This window comes from Hetaerina americana, unplaced genomic scaffold, assembly GCF_022747635.1.
Source record: "Hetaerina americana unplaced genomic scaffold, ioHetAmer1.1.p SCAF_7, whole genome shotgun sequence".
In the NCBI taxonomy this organism is placed as follows: Eukaryota; Metazoa; Arthropoda; class Insecta; order Odonata; family Calopterygidae; genus Hetaerina; species Hetaerina americana.
In genome coordinates, this window is record NW_027287316.1 from 5,267,599 (window position 1) to 5,282,413 (window position 14,815).

At 40.8% G+C, this 14,815-nt stretch overlaps 1 protein-coding gene across 1 annotated transcript in view; it reads left to right on the plus strand.

Annotated features, from left to right (window-relative positions):
- Positions 1–14,815, plus strand: part of LOC139696513 (uncharacterized) — a 172,578-nt gene that overhangs the window by 140,279 nt on the left and 17,484 nt on the right. The window contains exons 2-3 of the mRNA XM_071595303.1: positions 9,750–9,844; positions 11,181–12,459. Of these exons, the coding sequence (XP_071451404.1) occupies positions 11,254–12,459 (1,206 nt within the window). The 5' untranslated portion in view covers positions 9,750–9,844; positions 11,181–11,253. The remainder of the gene's footprint in view (positions 1–9,749; positions 9,845–11,180; positions 12,460–14,815) is intronic.

A 14,815-nucleotide genomic window follows, 5' to 3' on the forward strand; every position in this document is an offset into this window, starting at 1 on the left:
GGCAGGTATCGAAACTCACTTACCGACGTAAAAAAGAGATCAAAGCTGTAGGGTCGCCATAATGAATCATCGTTGGAGTTCTATTCTAATGGTTTTAGGTGAGGAGTACTGATGTCTTGATAAATGAGTGATTAATAGACATTGAAGTTTACTTCATCATATTCATGGAAAAACCAAGCCTTTTCGTTATATATAATTTTCATTTGATTTTAGTATTGCTTCGTCACCTAACGTAACGAAGTCGAAGGATGGTCGGATGCAACTTCCTTCCTCATCTCTATGTTACCCTCGACATTCACACGGGGATCGAAATGGTGCGGTGGCTATCGTACTGAATTCCCATCCAGAGGGCCTGGGTTCAAATCCCAGCGGTGTTGAATATTTTTCAGAGGTATCTCGATCCCTACTTGAGGTGCTTTGTGGAGGGCACTTTGAGTGAGTACGCCGTCCGTCGGATGGGACGTTGCGGACCCCTAGGCGCCTTTCGTAAAGAGTAGGCTAATGCCGACGCCGAGTTTCTCTCTTCATCCTTTCCTGCCCATCCCCTATGGCGCAAATGACCTCAGCCGTCGGTCGCCTCCCCTAAATACAGCTACTACCATATTCACATCTCTCTCTGCTTGACGTATTTAATTCGTCTGCTTTGTCGCTCTGCTCGGTTAGCATTTGTCAAGTAGTTTTTTGAATTATTTTTTTAACCACCATGGAGTTTTTGGCACAGTAGTTGCTTCGCCGAAAGTGAGTTTCCTTTCACAGATGCTCGCATGTGACACTGAACAACAAAGGCATTTTTGCATTTTTTCCCTAATTTCTAATCTCGTCGTAGAAGTGAGTGGGGGAATACTGATGGGAATACTCTTCGAGAGCGTGCATGGTGTGGTGCACCCCAATGAGGAAATTTCACGCGTTTAAATTCATCCGAGTCGTGGCTGCAGCGCGTGTCCCTTCGCAGAATGGCAAGTTCCACGCCGAAATCTGTGCTTGAGAACACGTATTGCGTGAGTTGGCAAAGTAAAAGCTGTACCATCGAATCTCACAGTATCTCCAATGGGATTTGCAGTAATGGCGAGATCGCGGAAGTGTACAAACCCTTGCAGGGGTGCATCCAGAACCCCCTCGTGCATGCACCGCCTAAATGCACGTGTGCAGGCGGTGTTGCTTGATTCTAGGAGCTCCAGGGATCACTCCCTCGCAAAAGGGTGCCCACCGAATGCGAGTGGGCGGATAACATGACAACCTATATTCCGAGTTATTTAGATTACGTTTGATAGACTCATTCAATGCATAACAACGACCTTGCTTATAGCAATTATACCGTGTACAAGAATATTGTATTGTATTCCACCCTAATTACTTCCGAAGGCTGCGGATGTTCTGATTATGCGTTGTTCACTTCTGTACACAGTACTTACTTTAAAGCCTCTATCGGCAACTGCGCTCACGCGGAATTTTGTACGATAACGAATGGGAATTGCGGATGCTTATCGACATTCAATTGTAAATTATATCCTAAACCTTTATTGTTCAAAGAATGTGATGGCAAAGGATTCTAATATGTATTTTTTTTTATTTTAGCACCTCCAAGCTTGAAATTTCTCGTGCATAACTTATTTCCGATAGTGAGGATGATTTGGTCCAACACTTTCCTTCTTAATTATTTTTAAACTTTTTGGTTTCTGATAACTATAGCGCCAAGAAATGTATTAGGGGAAGCCAAAGCCTGCGGCTAGGACAAGGACAATGATGATGCCGGCCACGACCTCGCAATAGTTAATAGCCTTCAAAGGTTTCGGAACTATTCAACTCGTCACTTAAAGGTCGCTAGAACGGGAAATACAATTCAACCCCTTATTTAACAAATTCAAAGAAACTGCGTGCCTGCGACTTTTAACAGAGTCATTCGCTAACGCAACAATTTCAAAGTGTAATTATAATCCCTCTTCGTATTTGCTTTGTCCAAACGTCTTGAGTTTCATCGCCCTTCAAACGCTGTTTATTGTGCTCATTACTGGATGTACCTGCAATCAGTTACCTCATCTTTATAAATGCTTCTTTTGCTCACTCAATTCCTCTCTAATGCTGTTACTTCTTCTGCCCTTAATGCCTATTTTCATCCAAATACGCGAACCGTTTTCAATTACTCTGACTCAAAAAATCCCCTCCATTCCGTAGGTACGTTCCATGCTTCTGAAAATTTTCATTATGTCCTTTTCTTAATATTTCATTTGGCATGCACCTTCTTAATTTTTTGACACATTTCTTAGAGTTCTGTTGCATTTCAATGTAAATTTCTTCTTCAGTTAACCTCAACACTCAACATAATTATTCTTAATATGGAAAATGAGTGTTTGTAGCTATAATACTGATGAACTTTACCGCCAAAATAAATATGCATATATATATATATATATATATATATATATATATATATATATATATATATATATATATATGCATATATATATATATATATATATGTATAAATATATATATAACATTTGGACAGCATAACAGAACGCAAAAATAAAATAGATAACTCTTAAAAGGCACTCACATTTCAGATAGTTAAACTTTCGCCTTGTCTTGCCAATTTTCAAACTGATTTTCTCGTAATAATTCCGCCAGGAGTGTTCTATTAAGTCTTTAGAAGTTCAGAGGGAAACCATGTGAATGTTTATATGCTATGATCCCGATGATATCATCAGAACAGTTGCATTTTTTAAAGGTAATACTTCTTTCAGAGAAAAATATGTATAATATATGTACTTGAATGTATAGTAGTAAAGTAATATTACTTGATATTCCCCCCCCCCCCTTCAATCGTAAGTTTGATTTTTTATAATAAAGCACAATCTTTTCATAGATTTTGATGTGGTGACCTTGGGTGTCGACGCACCTCCTAAATTAACACGAATGCTGCTGCCATCATATAAAAAATACTGCACCAGGAAGGCTTTTATATTTGTGAAATTGCACCGGAGTAGGAATTTGGTTTTTGAGGTTGCAGGTAATATTTCCCTTGGAAATGGTTCGCTTGAGCTGCTTTACGAACCGTGAGACTTTTTCCGAGAAATTTCTCAGACATTATTTCAACCAATTCTAATCTTGGCAACTTTTAACGACACTTTTCGTCAAAATCAAATACTACCCCAAAAATAAGTACAATGAATTTGGGGAAAAGTATTTATTGCAGATCAAAGTACAAATTGCATAAATTCTTCATGAGAGCACCCCTTATGTGTCGACACACTAATGGCAGTGCCTCCACCAGTTGTGGTATGCTTCCTGTAAGGCATCAACGTGACCCTCGTCTAGGCACCTCGACATGGCATCTTAGACACAATATAGTGCACCAAAATGGAATTCAAACGGGCTATACTTGGGTCGTACTCAAAGACTCATGTCATCTCTCCAGTAAACCACCTTTTCTAAAAAATTCGGGTCACTTTCACCGTGGTTGAAGAGGCCCAAGGCGGGATTCTCACCCAATCAGTCTTCTGGCGGCACCTTGGGGACCATCTTGGCACACCTATCTCATGGCTTAATCTTCTATAAGAACGCAATTCAGTGTGGATTTCTGAATATTGCTCTCTTTTGCTAAAACCCTGTTGCTTGGGGGTCAAACAGAATTGAGCATGTGTCTCACTTTTTGCACGTTTTCATCACACTGTGTTGTTGATGGATATCCAATGGCATTCTTCATTGTCAGCCTCCTCTCTACCCTACCAGAACATCCTCTGCAAGCAGGAAACCATCACTTGGGGCATTCCTCTCCATCTCCATAAGCATCCTTAAGCATGGCCATGGTCTTCGAACCCGTTCTCCCAAGATTAATGCACAATTTAATCACACATAATTGCTCCATGGGAAGTGGCATCGTGAATTCGTGACGTGACCGTCAAACGAGGGGCCCAGTCTAGCAGCAATCCGCACACTCGTCAATGCCCACAATTAACTGACGTGGGTTGCGTTGCTTTTCCAAGATCTCCCATTGGCAAAAAAACATTCTACTAATTTTTGGGACAGACCCTGTACTTTCCTACGAATGATTTTGATATTATTTACATTCGGCCTTACTTCTATATCAAATAAATAATTTCATGCTGGCTTTCGCAATTAATACTTCGAATAGTTCATGAAAAGTCTTTTGGTTTACTGCAAAGTATATTATTATCATTGACCATGCAGCTCAGTTCGACGACCAACGGTGTGGAACTTTGAGCGATGGTCATTCAAGAAGTTAGTACAAAGGCTAGACTGATAATCAAGAATTATAATTATTAATCTCAGCCAACAATTTTCGGTTATATAAGTTTTTGATTGCATGGGTAACGAGCTTGACATCCACGTTTAAGATGTTTCCTACATCAGCCGTGCATCTGAAAATTATGTTGCCTGCTAGGTGTAATCAGGCTAGTGGCCGAGGTGAAAACGATAAATTGGTGCCAAGGCTGTAGGTGGCCAATAAGACCTTGCTAGGAAATTAAATAAGTATTTATTTTTAACCGTAATTTTTAGCGATTGAATGAGTGGCTGAAAGCTTGATATAATGAAAGTGTTCTCAAGAGGAAAGAGTCGCGGGTGGAGAGTGAAGATACAATAACTTTTAATTCTTCGAATGTGCAACGCATGGCATACTGAAAGGGGACAGAAGCATTGACTGCCGAAGGAGACGCTTGCTCCGCGGTCGGTTTTCGCTCAAAAGTGTTGGGACTAATGGTCATAGTATAAGTACTTGCTCGTAGTACTTGCATAGTATAAGCGCCTTGCTCCACTTAACCCACTTCCCCTGTTCGCCCCGCATTAATGGAGTAATTCTAAAATCTTCATAATGTCGGAAGGTGTTGAAAATCAAAAAAATCCTCGGCAGGTAAAAATAATACTATCATATTCTTTAAAACGTTGAAATAAACTCGTTTAAATCACCTCTCTGTCAACCTATCCTTTATTTTAACCAGCAATTAATTGTCCTGCTTACTTTTTGGGGAACCCTTAGGCTCAAGCTTGGTCGTACGTAATTTTCTTTTTTTCAATTTAATATTTTTAATAAGCCGTAAGTAAGTCACACCTACCTGCAATTCTGGATTATTGGAAATGTGATGGTGGGAGTAAAACTAACCGAGGGAATAATGCGTAAACGTAAGAGGCATAACTCGTGGGAAACTCAGGAAATGTGATGCATATAAGCGCCAGGGAAGTTACGCGCGTGGAACCCCCGAAGCTTCGTGCTGCGACGAAAAAAGGCAGACACCTTCTCGGAAGAGTCGACTATTTTGGAAGCCCAAGTTCTAAGAGGCAAAAAAACTCTTGCCCGTGCCAACTTCCATTGAGCTCATATATTTGTTATAAGTTGGAGAAAGCAATTTTGGAACACCACGTAAAAATCAATACGACCGGGAATGGCCATCCGAATGACTTGCTCGTGTATCGGCGACCTCCGCCGTGGATGAGAATGTGACAGAGAAATTATCTAGCTTTTGGTGGTAAATATTTTAATAAAACTAATGTTGTTTGATCCATGTCAGAAGTGAACTACATGTCCTTAAAAGCGTTATCCAATATACTTAACGTTTTCCAGCGTAATACTTCACGTCACAAGTGAAAGAAATAGTATAGTCCACAAAACTACGGAGACGCAATGATTACAGCGGTAGCGCATACAGCCTGTAGTTATAGTAAAGCAATACAGTAAATATAAGTAATAATAATTGATATCAGTCATGGTAATGCAAGTTTACAGAGGAAGGGTGAAATTAGTGCGCTATACAGAAAGGTTAAAGCACTATCCAGAAGTAAGAAGGGGGACTCTGTGATAACAATCGGAGATAAGTCAGAAAAAATATTATTTGAACCAGAGGAGATTCGAGAGAGATGGAAGGCATATAAGGAAGACACATAGAGATGGTAAAAAGGTTTTGGGCCAGTAAGCGTAGACATACGAGTAGAAACTCAATTTGATGCAGATGAGGATGGCTTAAGTCCAGACTTACTCGATGGCAAGATAGAAAGAACTGAAATCAAATTAAACGTGGGGGGAGACAAGATTCACGGGGAACTACTTTAAAGGTTTAGGAAATGGTGGAAAGAAGAGTTTTGATGGGCTATTTCGAAGTATTTATGAGGGAGGAATCTGGCTGGAAGAATCAGGATGATAGGTATACATAGATTTGGAGGCTTTTGAAATATGGGTGTGGAGAAGGATAAGGAAGTGAAGAGAAAGAAAAACAATCGAGGAAGTACTGGGTGTTGCGGGGGGGGGGAGAGAGATGATTGATGGGAGAAATCCAAAGGAGGCAGGAAAGATGGATGCAGAGTATTCTGATTGGCAGTGGGATGTTGAAGACTGTGGTAGAGGGGAGAATATTGGACAAGCAAGGAAGGGGCAGGGATAGAAAATGGATGTTGGACAGAATTAAGGGAGGAAGGAAGCATGAAGAGGGATTAACTGTATTGTAGGATGTTTGCTTGTGGTTTGCCAGGAGATGCAAGCAAATTGTCGTTGTGTTGTTTGGTAGTTTGTGTCCATCCAAAACGTAACTTAACCGGTAGATTTACGATAACAGTAATAAAATTATAATGCAATACGTTGGAGTCACCGAATTATTAGACCAGAAGCCCTTTTTCCAAGACTCGGTCGACGATTTGAATGTGAAACAATGCGCTAAGTGAAGATTCTTTCTCCAATTTTATTGAGTCTTTTAGGGAAAACCGATAGTTAAAAAAGCGTGTGCCGACTGCTGAATTATTTGAAATCTATCACTTTTTCCAATAGATGCGGTTTTAAAAAATACAGCAACATTTTAATTTCACGATTATTCTTTTGTAAAAAAGTTTCCTGAATTAATGACTTTACAATATACATGTATATGATCGATTCCAATGAGCAAGGCTGGAAATACTTTTTTTTTCACTATTAACGATGAGTCTTTTACTTTTTTAAAATTAGCTTAATATTACAGCACCATGACTTTAATATCATGAATTTGAGTTGTCTGTTTAAAACATTTTGGAAAATTGGATCAATGTATCGAAGAGCCCTAGGCTACTGGTTACTGGCTACTAGGTTATTCGTGTTATTTTCGTTGATACATAATTTATATTGAGGTACAATTAGGCGAATATATGTGGATTCCATATTCCATTACAAAAATGCCTTAGGGAATTTAAATAATTGTAACATCTACTTGCAATATAAATCACGACCTAATCCATTTTTATCGAATTTTTCGTATGCAGAGCGAGCAAACATTTTAGGAAATTTGAATGACAGAATGCATTTCGTCCGTAACTTCGTTAAAGGCATAAAACAATTTTTTTCTGCCGACGGAAATACAGCATTTGATAGTCACAAATTTTTTTCCGCCTTAACGTGTATTGCAATGCATGCGTTTTGGTGAGATTCTGCATTAAAAATAATGGGCTGCATGTACGATACTTGGTTCGCTTTCGCTTTCTGCGGGAGGCCATCTCTTAATGATGCTGCCTTCAAATACCACAAGAGTAGCTATTTATACCACAGAGAAAGTGCACATCATCAGGCAAAATTGGCGATGCTATGTTCATCGTCACTTGGGAGAATGTATATTTAGACCCAAAATCATCATCTCTCACTTTCTGTGCCCACCTCTCGCTACGTGTTGCTCGCTCGCATGGAACGCATCCACATTAAAAAAAACAAGTGTAGCCTTTTGACGGCTCTTGCGAAACGCTCTAATGGGTCACACGGTTTGACGTCCTCTCCGAAGGACGGTTTGCTGAACTTGCCCACTCTCCTCGCGGGAATAATGATCCAGCGAAGGGAGAAGGAAAGTGGCCCCTCCACCACCATCTCCAACGCCGCCTCGCTACACCTCGATCACGTGAGCGCCTCTCGATCTCCAAAACCTTCCTTGTCCCACGCGCCCTTCCCACCTCCTCTCTTCCTCAACGTCGCGGTGTTGGAGATGATATCCACGGTTTTATACTCCGTGGCTCGCTCATAGTATAATTATTCCAATCACGACGACGCACCGAGCATCAGCTCTGCGACGTACGCCTACTACGTGAATATGTATAATTCTCTTGACTTTTTCCTTCATTTTATTCCGTATGCACCCACAGCGATAGATATTAATTATTCAATTTGCTATCACAGGTTGAAATTCAACCTCCATCATTCAAGTGGCCCGATTTGAGTCAAATTATCCCATCTAAATATAAATAGTTCATCCTATCTAAAAATAATGGGCGTTCAAAATTACTTATTTAAAATATGTACCTTCGGTCTCTCCTGTTCAATTGCCGCTCTTTTAATAAGAAAAGGAATAATGTTGGCTAAATTTTGTGGAGAAATTTGCCTCTCTTTGCTTATGCTGAGTTTATTTCCCTATCCCATGGCTTCACGCTTCTGTGGGCCGCCGATGCTAGTTGTTACCCCGCGAGCCCATAATCTTCTTTCCCCCCCTCCTCCTCCGCCCACCCAACCACCCCAACTCCTCCATCCCACGATTCACTCCGCGAATCAACTTTCCTCCTTGAGACAGCGTGAATACGGGACCTGGCAACGTGGCATAGGCCTTGGAGGACTCAGTCTAGGACGACGTCGTTCGGTGGATGTCGTGGGATAGGTGCGATAAAGGCATGGGACGAGAGGAGGGTGCTTACCAGCGTTACAGCTCTGGCCTCAGCACTCGCTTTCCCCAGCAGTCATCGCCGTTCCTGCTGGGGTAACGGCGGGCTCACTGGAACTCGTTTGTGAGCTGGATTATTTTGTAGCTGTAACCGTTTGCCAAGAGTTATTGTTTGGATGAAGCTTGTGCAAATGGTAGAGTACTTGCAAGATTTTCAGTGAAACGGAGAATCCTCTTGGGTAAGTTTAATTGCAAATTATTCTGGCCAATTATGCCGTTACCGTAAACGAGAGTTAAGATGTTCTCATTTGAAATTATTCAGCCCGTCGCTTCCTCTCTCTTAAACTGGAATATATATGCTTAATTTGTGACTGTAGGATCACATTCAAAGTAATTGATCATCACATCCATCGGAAATAATAACGGAAATAATATTAATCATTGTCCTCATCAGGAATCGGGTACAGTTTACACACTGGCATTTAATGATAAGTGACCAGCCTTCTCCTGTCTGCCTAAACATCATTACGCACTTTTTTTCCATAGCTTTTTTGAATATTGAATAAAGGTTTTAATTTAAAAGTATGTAAGATTTTCTTGATTTGTAACAACTGTGATCTGTGTTCTTGAGTATATTTTTCCCGAGAGCTAGTAACTGATATCTAAAGTTGCCCTGTACATATGCTCATATCATGCACGTTATAATAGATTTTCCGTGGTTGAAGATCAATTTGGAGAAGCTTTGACGATATGTACAGGTGTTGCCAACATAGCTTAAAATATGCAATCATCTAGCTGCAGTATGTCGAGTTAAATATTATCATGCAATTAATTCTCAGCAAATATCCGTATGCTGAAGTAGAATTAGTGGTGAAACAAATTATATATTTTCGGTTATCCCAATGTGAACATTTTCTAATTCTTAATTTGTTCTCAATAACGCATTATCCCCCACGGTTATTTCTCGGAAACATTGTAATTTCCTAAGAAATGTTGACTTCGACGGAATCGTTTCTCCTTGAAACATGCCTTGCGCATGGAGTTACTCAACTTAAGCGGAGAGTGACGGAAACGGCAGAAAGTGTAATACGCCTGCGTCAATTAATTATGACGTTAAAATGAAATTTATAATCCTCACAGAGTTCCACTGCGACTTCTGCAGCTGTTGGTTATTGCTGCTCGTCCCCACGATCTATAAACGCCACTGCTAGTGCTAAAACTGCAAAAACGGAATGGTAAGTCTCATTTTGATTTTGTTTGTTTATGAATACACATTGATGACAATTATAAACTCGGGACAAAATATGCCATTTTTATATACGTGTGGTTTGATTTTGACATGTACTTATGAATTACAAATGCATTTCGTTGGTGTTATTTCAAATTTATTAGAATTGAAAATGTATGAGTGTAATGGCCCCTAAATGACCCAGTTTCTAGATATCGTTGTTAGTGTACCCGTATGATTCGCCTCACTCGTAGAATTAAAGCGATGTGTTATGTTGAAATTTTGGTTTCACTTCACTCTGAAATTGTGACCCCTTTTGGAATTTGCTACTGGAAAACATTAGCATAAAATGTGCAGGTATCTTCTATTCTCATGGTACCCTAAAGCTGCCTAATTATTACTTCGAGAAAAATGTTAATATTGACCTGTTGGAAATGTCAAAAATACTATCTTAAATAATAACCATAAAGATCGCAACCAATTCAAGCGCTTGTACTCAACGGAAATGATAGATTTTAATGATTTGTGAACAAAATTATCGATGGCGGAGCATAAACTTACCATAATATCCCGTTAATTAACCGAAAATTTTCACTGGTATATTTATATTTCAAAATTGCGGATTGTGTTTTATTCGAAGTGAATTTTTGGTTCTAAAATCTACTTAAACATGGGCGTTTGTCATGATGATTGTGCTGTAGCTATACTCTTCCGAGCGAATTTAATCCTGGAAATATGTATTTTGGTGAAACATTTTGCTGAAAAATGTCGAGATTTCGCCGTTGTTTCCTTTCGTGGTAATTATGAAATGCAGCAACCATTTGGATTTGGTTAGCTGGGAGGTGGTAGATACAAGCACCAATTTAAGGTGGCCGTATGCATCTTACAGAATATAAATAGCTTTCATGGTGTAATTTTAACACGGTCGCTGGAGAACCAAGAATATTTATATGTAATAACTAAGAGTAGTTTGATTGAACCTGATTTAATCTGTTTTCACGGCTGGATATTCTCAAATTTTGGTATCCATCATTCGATTGCATTAAAAGGCTGTGCTTAATGTGGTTCCTAACTTAACGTAAAATTTTATTCGAGAACACTGCTTGATTTGAGGGCTGACAATCGAAAAGGAAGTCTAATGTCAATTAAAGTTCAAACACTGTCTTTAAAACTATTGTGTATGTAGTTCTGCAAGTACTTGCATAATGTTGTGGAAGCAGAATTACTCTTGAAATTTATTTCTTGAATATAATAGGCATTTAATGATTTTTTCTTCTCAGTGTGTTAATATTTTTGCTCATAGAGTAAATTTGATGGTTGGGATAATCTTCTTTGTTCCATAGGCGGCGCCTGGAGGCGCTTTAACGAGGCATCACAGAAACAGGAGAGATTTTGAGAATCAATACACTGTAAGTCATGTGGAGGCCCAAAGCCGTATCATTCACTCCTGAAGAAAAGGTGGTGGACAAAACACCGCAGAAGGTGGAGAGACAAGTGATAGGAATCCTTCCCCATTCCAGAGCTGATGCCATTCCATCCATCCACAGCCAAACAACACATCCCGCAGCATCCTGCAACAACAAGTGCTCATCATCCCTTTTGACTGCTTCGTACGGCTCTTTGGGACGCCTCGAAGTCACCTGCCCCCGTACGTCTTACATACAGTTACCTCCTCCTCCGATGCCTAGCCTACGCTCCATGGTGTGTCGCAATCGGGCGCACCAATCCATTCAGACCCCCTCATCCGATGCACCTCCCAAGCCGAATCCCCATGGGCTCCCCAGTGCACCCTCGGAGGTGGAAACGACGCTTAAGAGGGATGCCAGCTGCACCAGTTTGGGCCATCCCAAGGTTGGTCATCCGGACTTGACAATCAGGAAGTGCGAGACTGCCATGGGCCTCTCCAGTTTGGCCATTGAAGATCCACCCCAGAAAGTTAATCCCACCCAGTGCTCGGCAAAGGTCGCTCTGGGCTACCTCAGTCAAAATGGAAGGGGTACCCAATCCAACAAGCATGTTCCTCGGAAGGACAAGGAGTGCAAGCGACCCTTTGTTTCTTCCCGCAACCTGATAGCCAGGGAGATATCGGCTTCCACCCGCAACCTTCTGTTGCCTTTGCGGAGAGAGTTCTCTGCCTCGTGCACCTCAACCAATTCCTCCTCCTTCAGCCCCTCCGCCACCTCTCCCCTCCTCCTCCTCCAAGCGAGTGGCCAGGGATCCGGCATCCTGGAGCACAGCAGTGAAACGGAAGGGCCCATGAAACCTATAAATCGTTTGCGTGTCTCTTGCTCACGGTGCTCGTCTTTGGTTAGCCTCTCAGCCTCTAGACTCTCCCTCGGTGTGACTCCAGTGCTCCCGACAGTGAAGGCCGTCTCCCAGGAGGAGGATGGAGATGACGAAGAAACAGGATCCATCTCGAAGGTGGACGTTAAAGATAATGCGGAAGATAGGAATGAGAGTTGCAATAATATTGGTTTAACGATGAGTATGGACCGAAGTGACAGTGGTAGCTCCTTAGAAGTGCCTTCCTCTCTCTCATTGTGCAAATTGTGCTTGACTGAAAATGTCCCTGGATCATTGGTGGTTAAAATACAACATTGTGGCTGCCTTTTCTGTCAAGACGTAAGTATCGTTATAATAATGCCTTCTTAGGTTTAGATGAAGTCTTATTTTCTAATGAATCGCAGTCTGTAGCTAGTTGTTCTACCCCTATCATTAGTGCATGTGAACTTTGACCTTCGAAGTTCCCATAAATATGCTCTCAGTAGAAAATGCTTTCAAGGGATAATCAAATATCAATTTGTTTTTGGAAATAAGCCATTAGTCCCTTTGAATCAACAGCATTCTCTGACTTGTATTAAGCGTTGTATCAAGGATCTAAGATTGTGTGAGGCACTCGGAATACTCACAAGAGAGCCTATTTTAAATGGAAATCCTTGTTATAAAAATTATATGCTATAATAAAATGATAATAGTTAGTTTTAATTTTCTTTGACCATGTTTGTATCACGCTATCATTTATTTAATGTAGGCTTGAACATGTGAACCATATTATTTGTAGTAATTTACCAGTCGATTAAGGTATTGACCGTAACCCCTGCCACGCTTCTTGTCCGCACTTCACATGACAGAAAATACCCCAACACCCCACATTGCTGTAAATTACTACTCAGCTGTACAAACCTTCTGCTGCCCTCTCTATTTCCCAAAATGCTGAATATTTGGCCCTATCCGCATCGCTTACCCAACGCCCTCTCCTCTATCACAGTTTTCGTCAGCCGTCTGTCTGCTTCTCAGAAGGCATGGTAGTCCAGGGGGTAGAACTCTGGTCTGCTCATGAGCAACATTCAGATCTCGCAGGTGACCTGAATGTGGGGCAGGGACAACATCTGGATAGTTACTCCACCAGGTGGTGATTGTCACTTTCTCATTAATCATTGTATCCGAGGGCTCATGTCCTGCTTAGTGTTGAAGCTTCCGGAGCCTCTCTCTGTAAACTTGGGGCCAAGGATTTCAAATGATTTATTGATTGGGAATTATATCTTGGACGCTTCCCAATCCAACGAGTTAAACATTTTGGAAATATTCTGCTCGCCAAGCATTGGCGGGAAGCAAATTTGTTAGGTAGCCACACCCACTGTTTGAGGGAATAAACTTGAGAGAAGTTGTAAAATAATTCAAGTTTAGAGTTCCGGGGCTGGTTTACCCCATCGTACTACAGTAGGAGAGAACATTAGATCAATAGTCAATAATATTAGAGAAATCAAGTGTAGACTAGATAGATTTGAGATGTCATTTTTTCCACGAACAACAAGGGATCAGAATAACATTGTCTGACTGCTGTAGGGTCATGTTCGGTTAAAAATTAGTCTGCTGTATTCACCCCCAGCCACACACACTTGCAATGGCTTGCAGGGCACTAAAATAAATTGTAAAAATAAGTCAAGGCCCCTCCTCACTGCCCCTGCCAATGCCCATGAACTGTAAACTAGAGTTTTCAAAACAATGAATTGGAAGGGACCTTGCTAGGAAGCATAGCTGGTGAGTGGAGTTTTTCCTTGAAGTCTTTCGAGATAACTTATAAACCTCAGTTTGTCTGAGACCACAAGACCCACTCATAATGTGTGAAAACAAGTAGCTATGATGCTTGGGAGAGTCAAATGGAAACCTTGAAGTTATATATATTTTTAACCATTAATTTCTTCAATGCAAAAGATTCACAGTTACATTGTTTTCATGTCTACTCTCCATGTTGTGCAATAGAAGTATCTTAGCACTTGAAAATTGCTGATACCTCTAGAAAAGCTATTGCTTCAACTGCTACTAAGGCCAGGGGCATCGAAACTCAGTGTGCCAGGCCCAATCAAGAGGCATCTCTTGGAGAAGTAATGCTGTTCACGTTCTATTGTGGACAACAATTTGGAGTGGCAGGGATGAATGACCAGCTTTCATTTATTGATGAATTTCAATCTTTCTCCTCTTTTAACTTCTCAACCAGCAAATGTGGGAATGCTGTTCCTCTGTGGTGCACGTTGTAAATGCAGCTGCTATGTTTACACTATTGTTGCACTGTGATATCGCTTTCTGGCATCATGCTGCTAACTGTGGAATACTCTTCAAACTATGGCTGTCACTACTGCCAACTAACAGGACAGTGGCAAACAGTATTCTGAAATTTTAGGGTACACTCCAGGATTACTCCTGATTTGCCCCAAATTCCTGCCGTGGAAAAAAATTAAAAAGGCTCTAAAAGAGATTTGGTGTGCATCTGCCAATGATAAACTACCAATTCCACAAAGTTTGGATTTCTGTTATTTCCGCCTGGAACAATCTGAGACAAATATTTAAGAAAAAACTCTCTCAGGTGTCAGTAGCTCTTTAATCAAGAACAGATGACGTGTGCTCACTCTCACAATTTTAGAAGACGACCGTAAGCACACACTTATGATGAAGACAGGGAATTAAAATCCTCCAATAG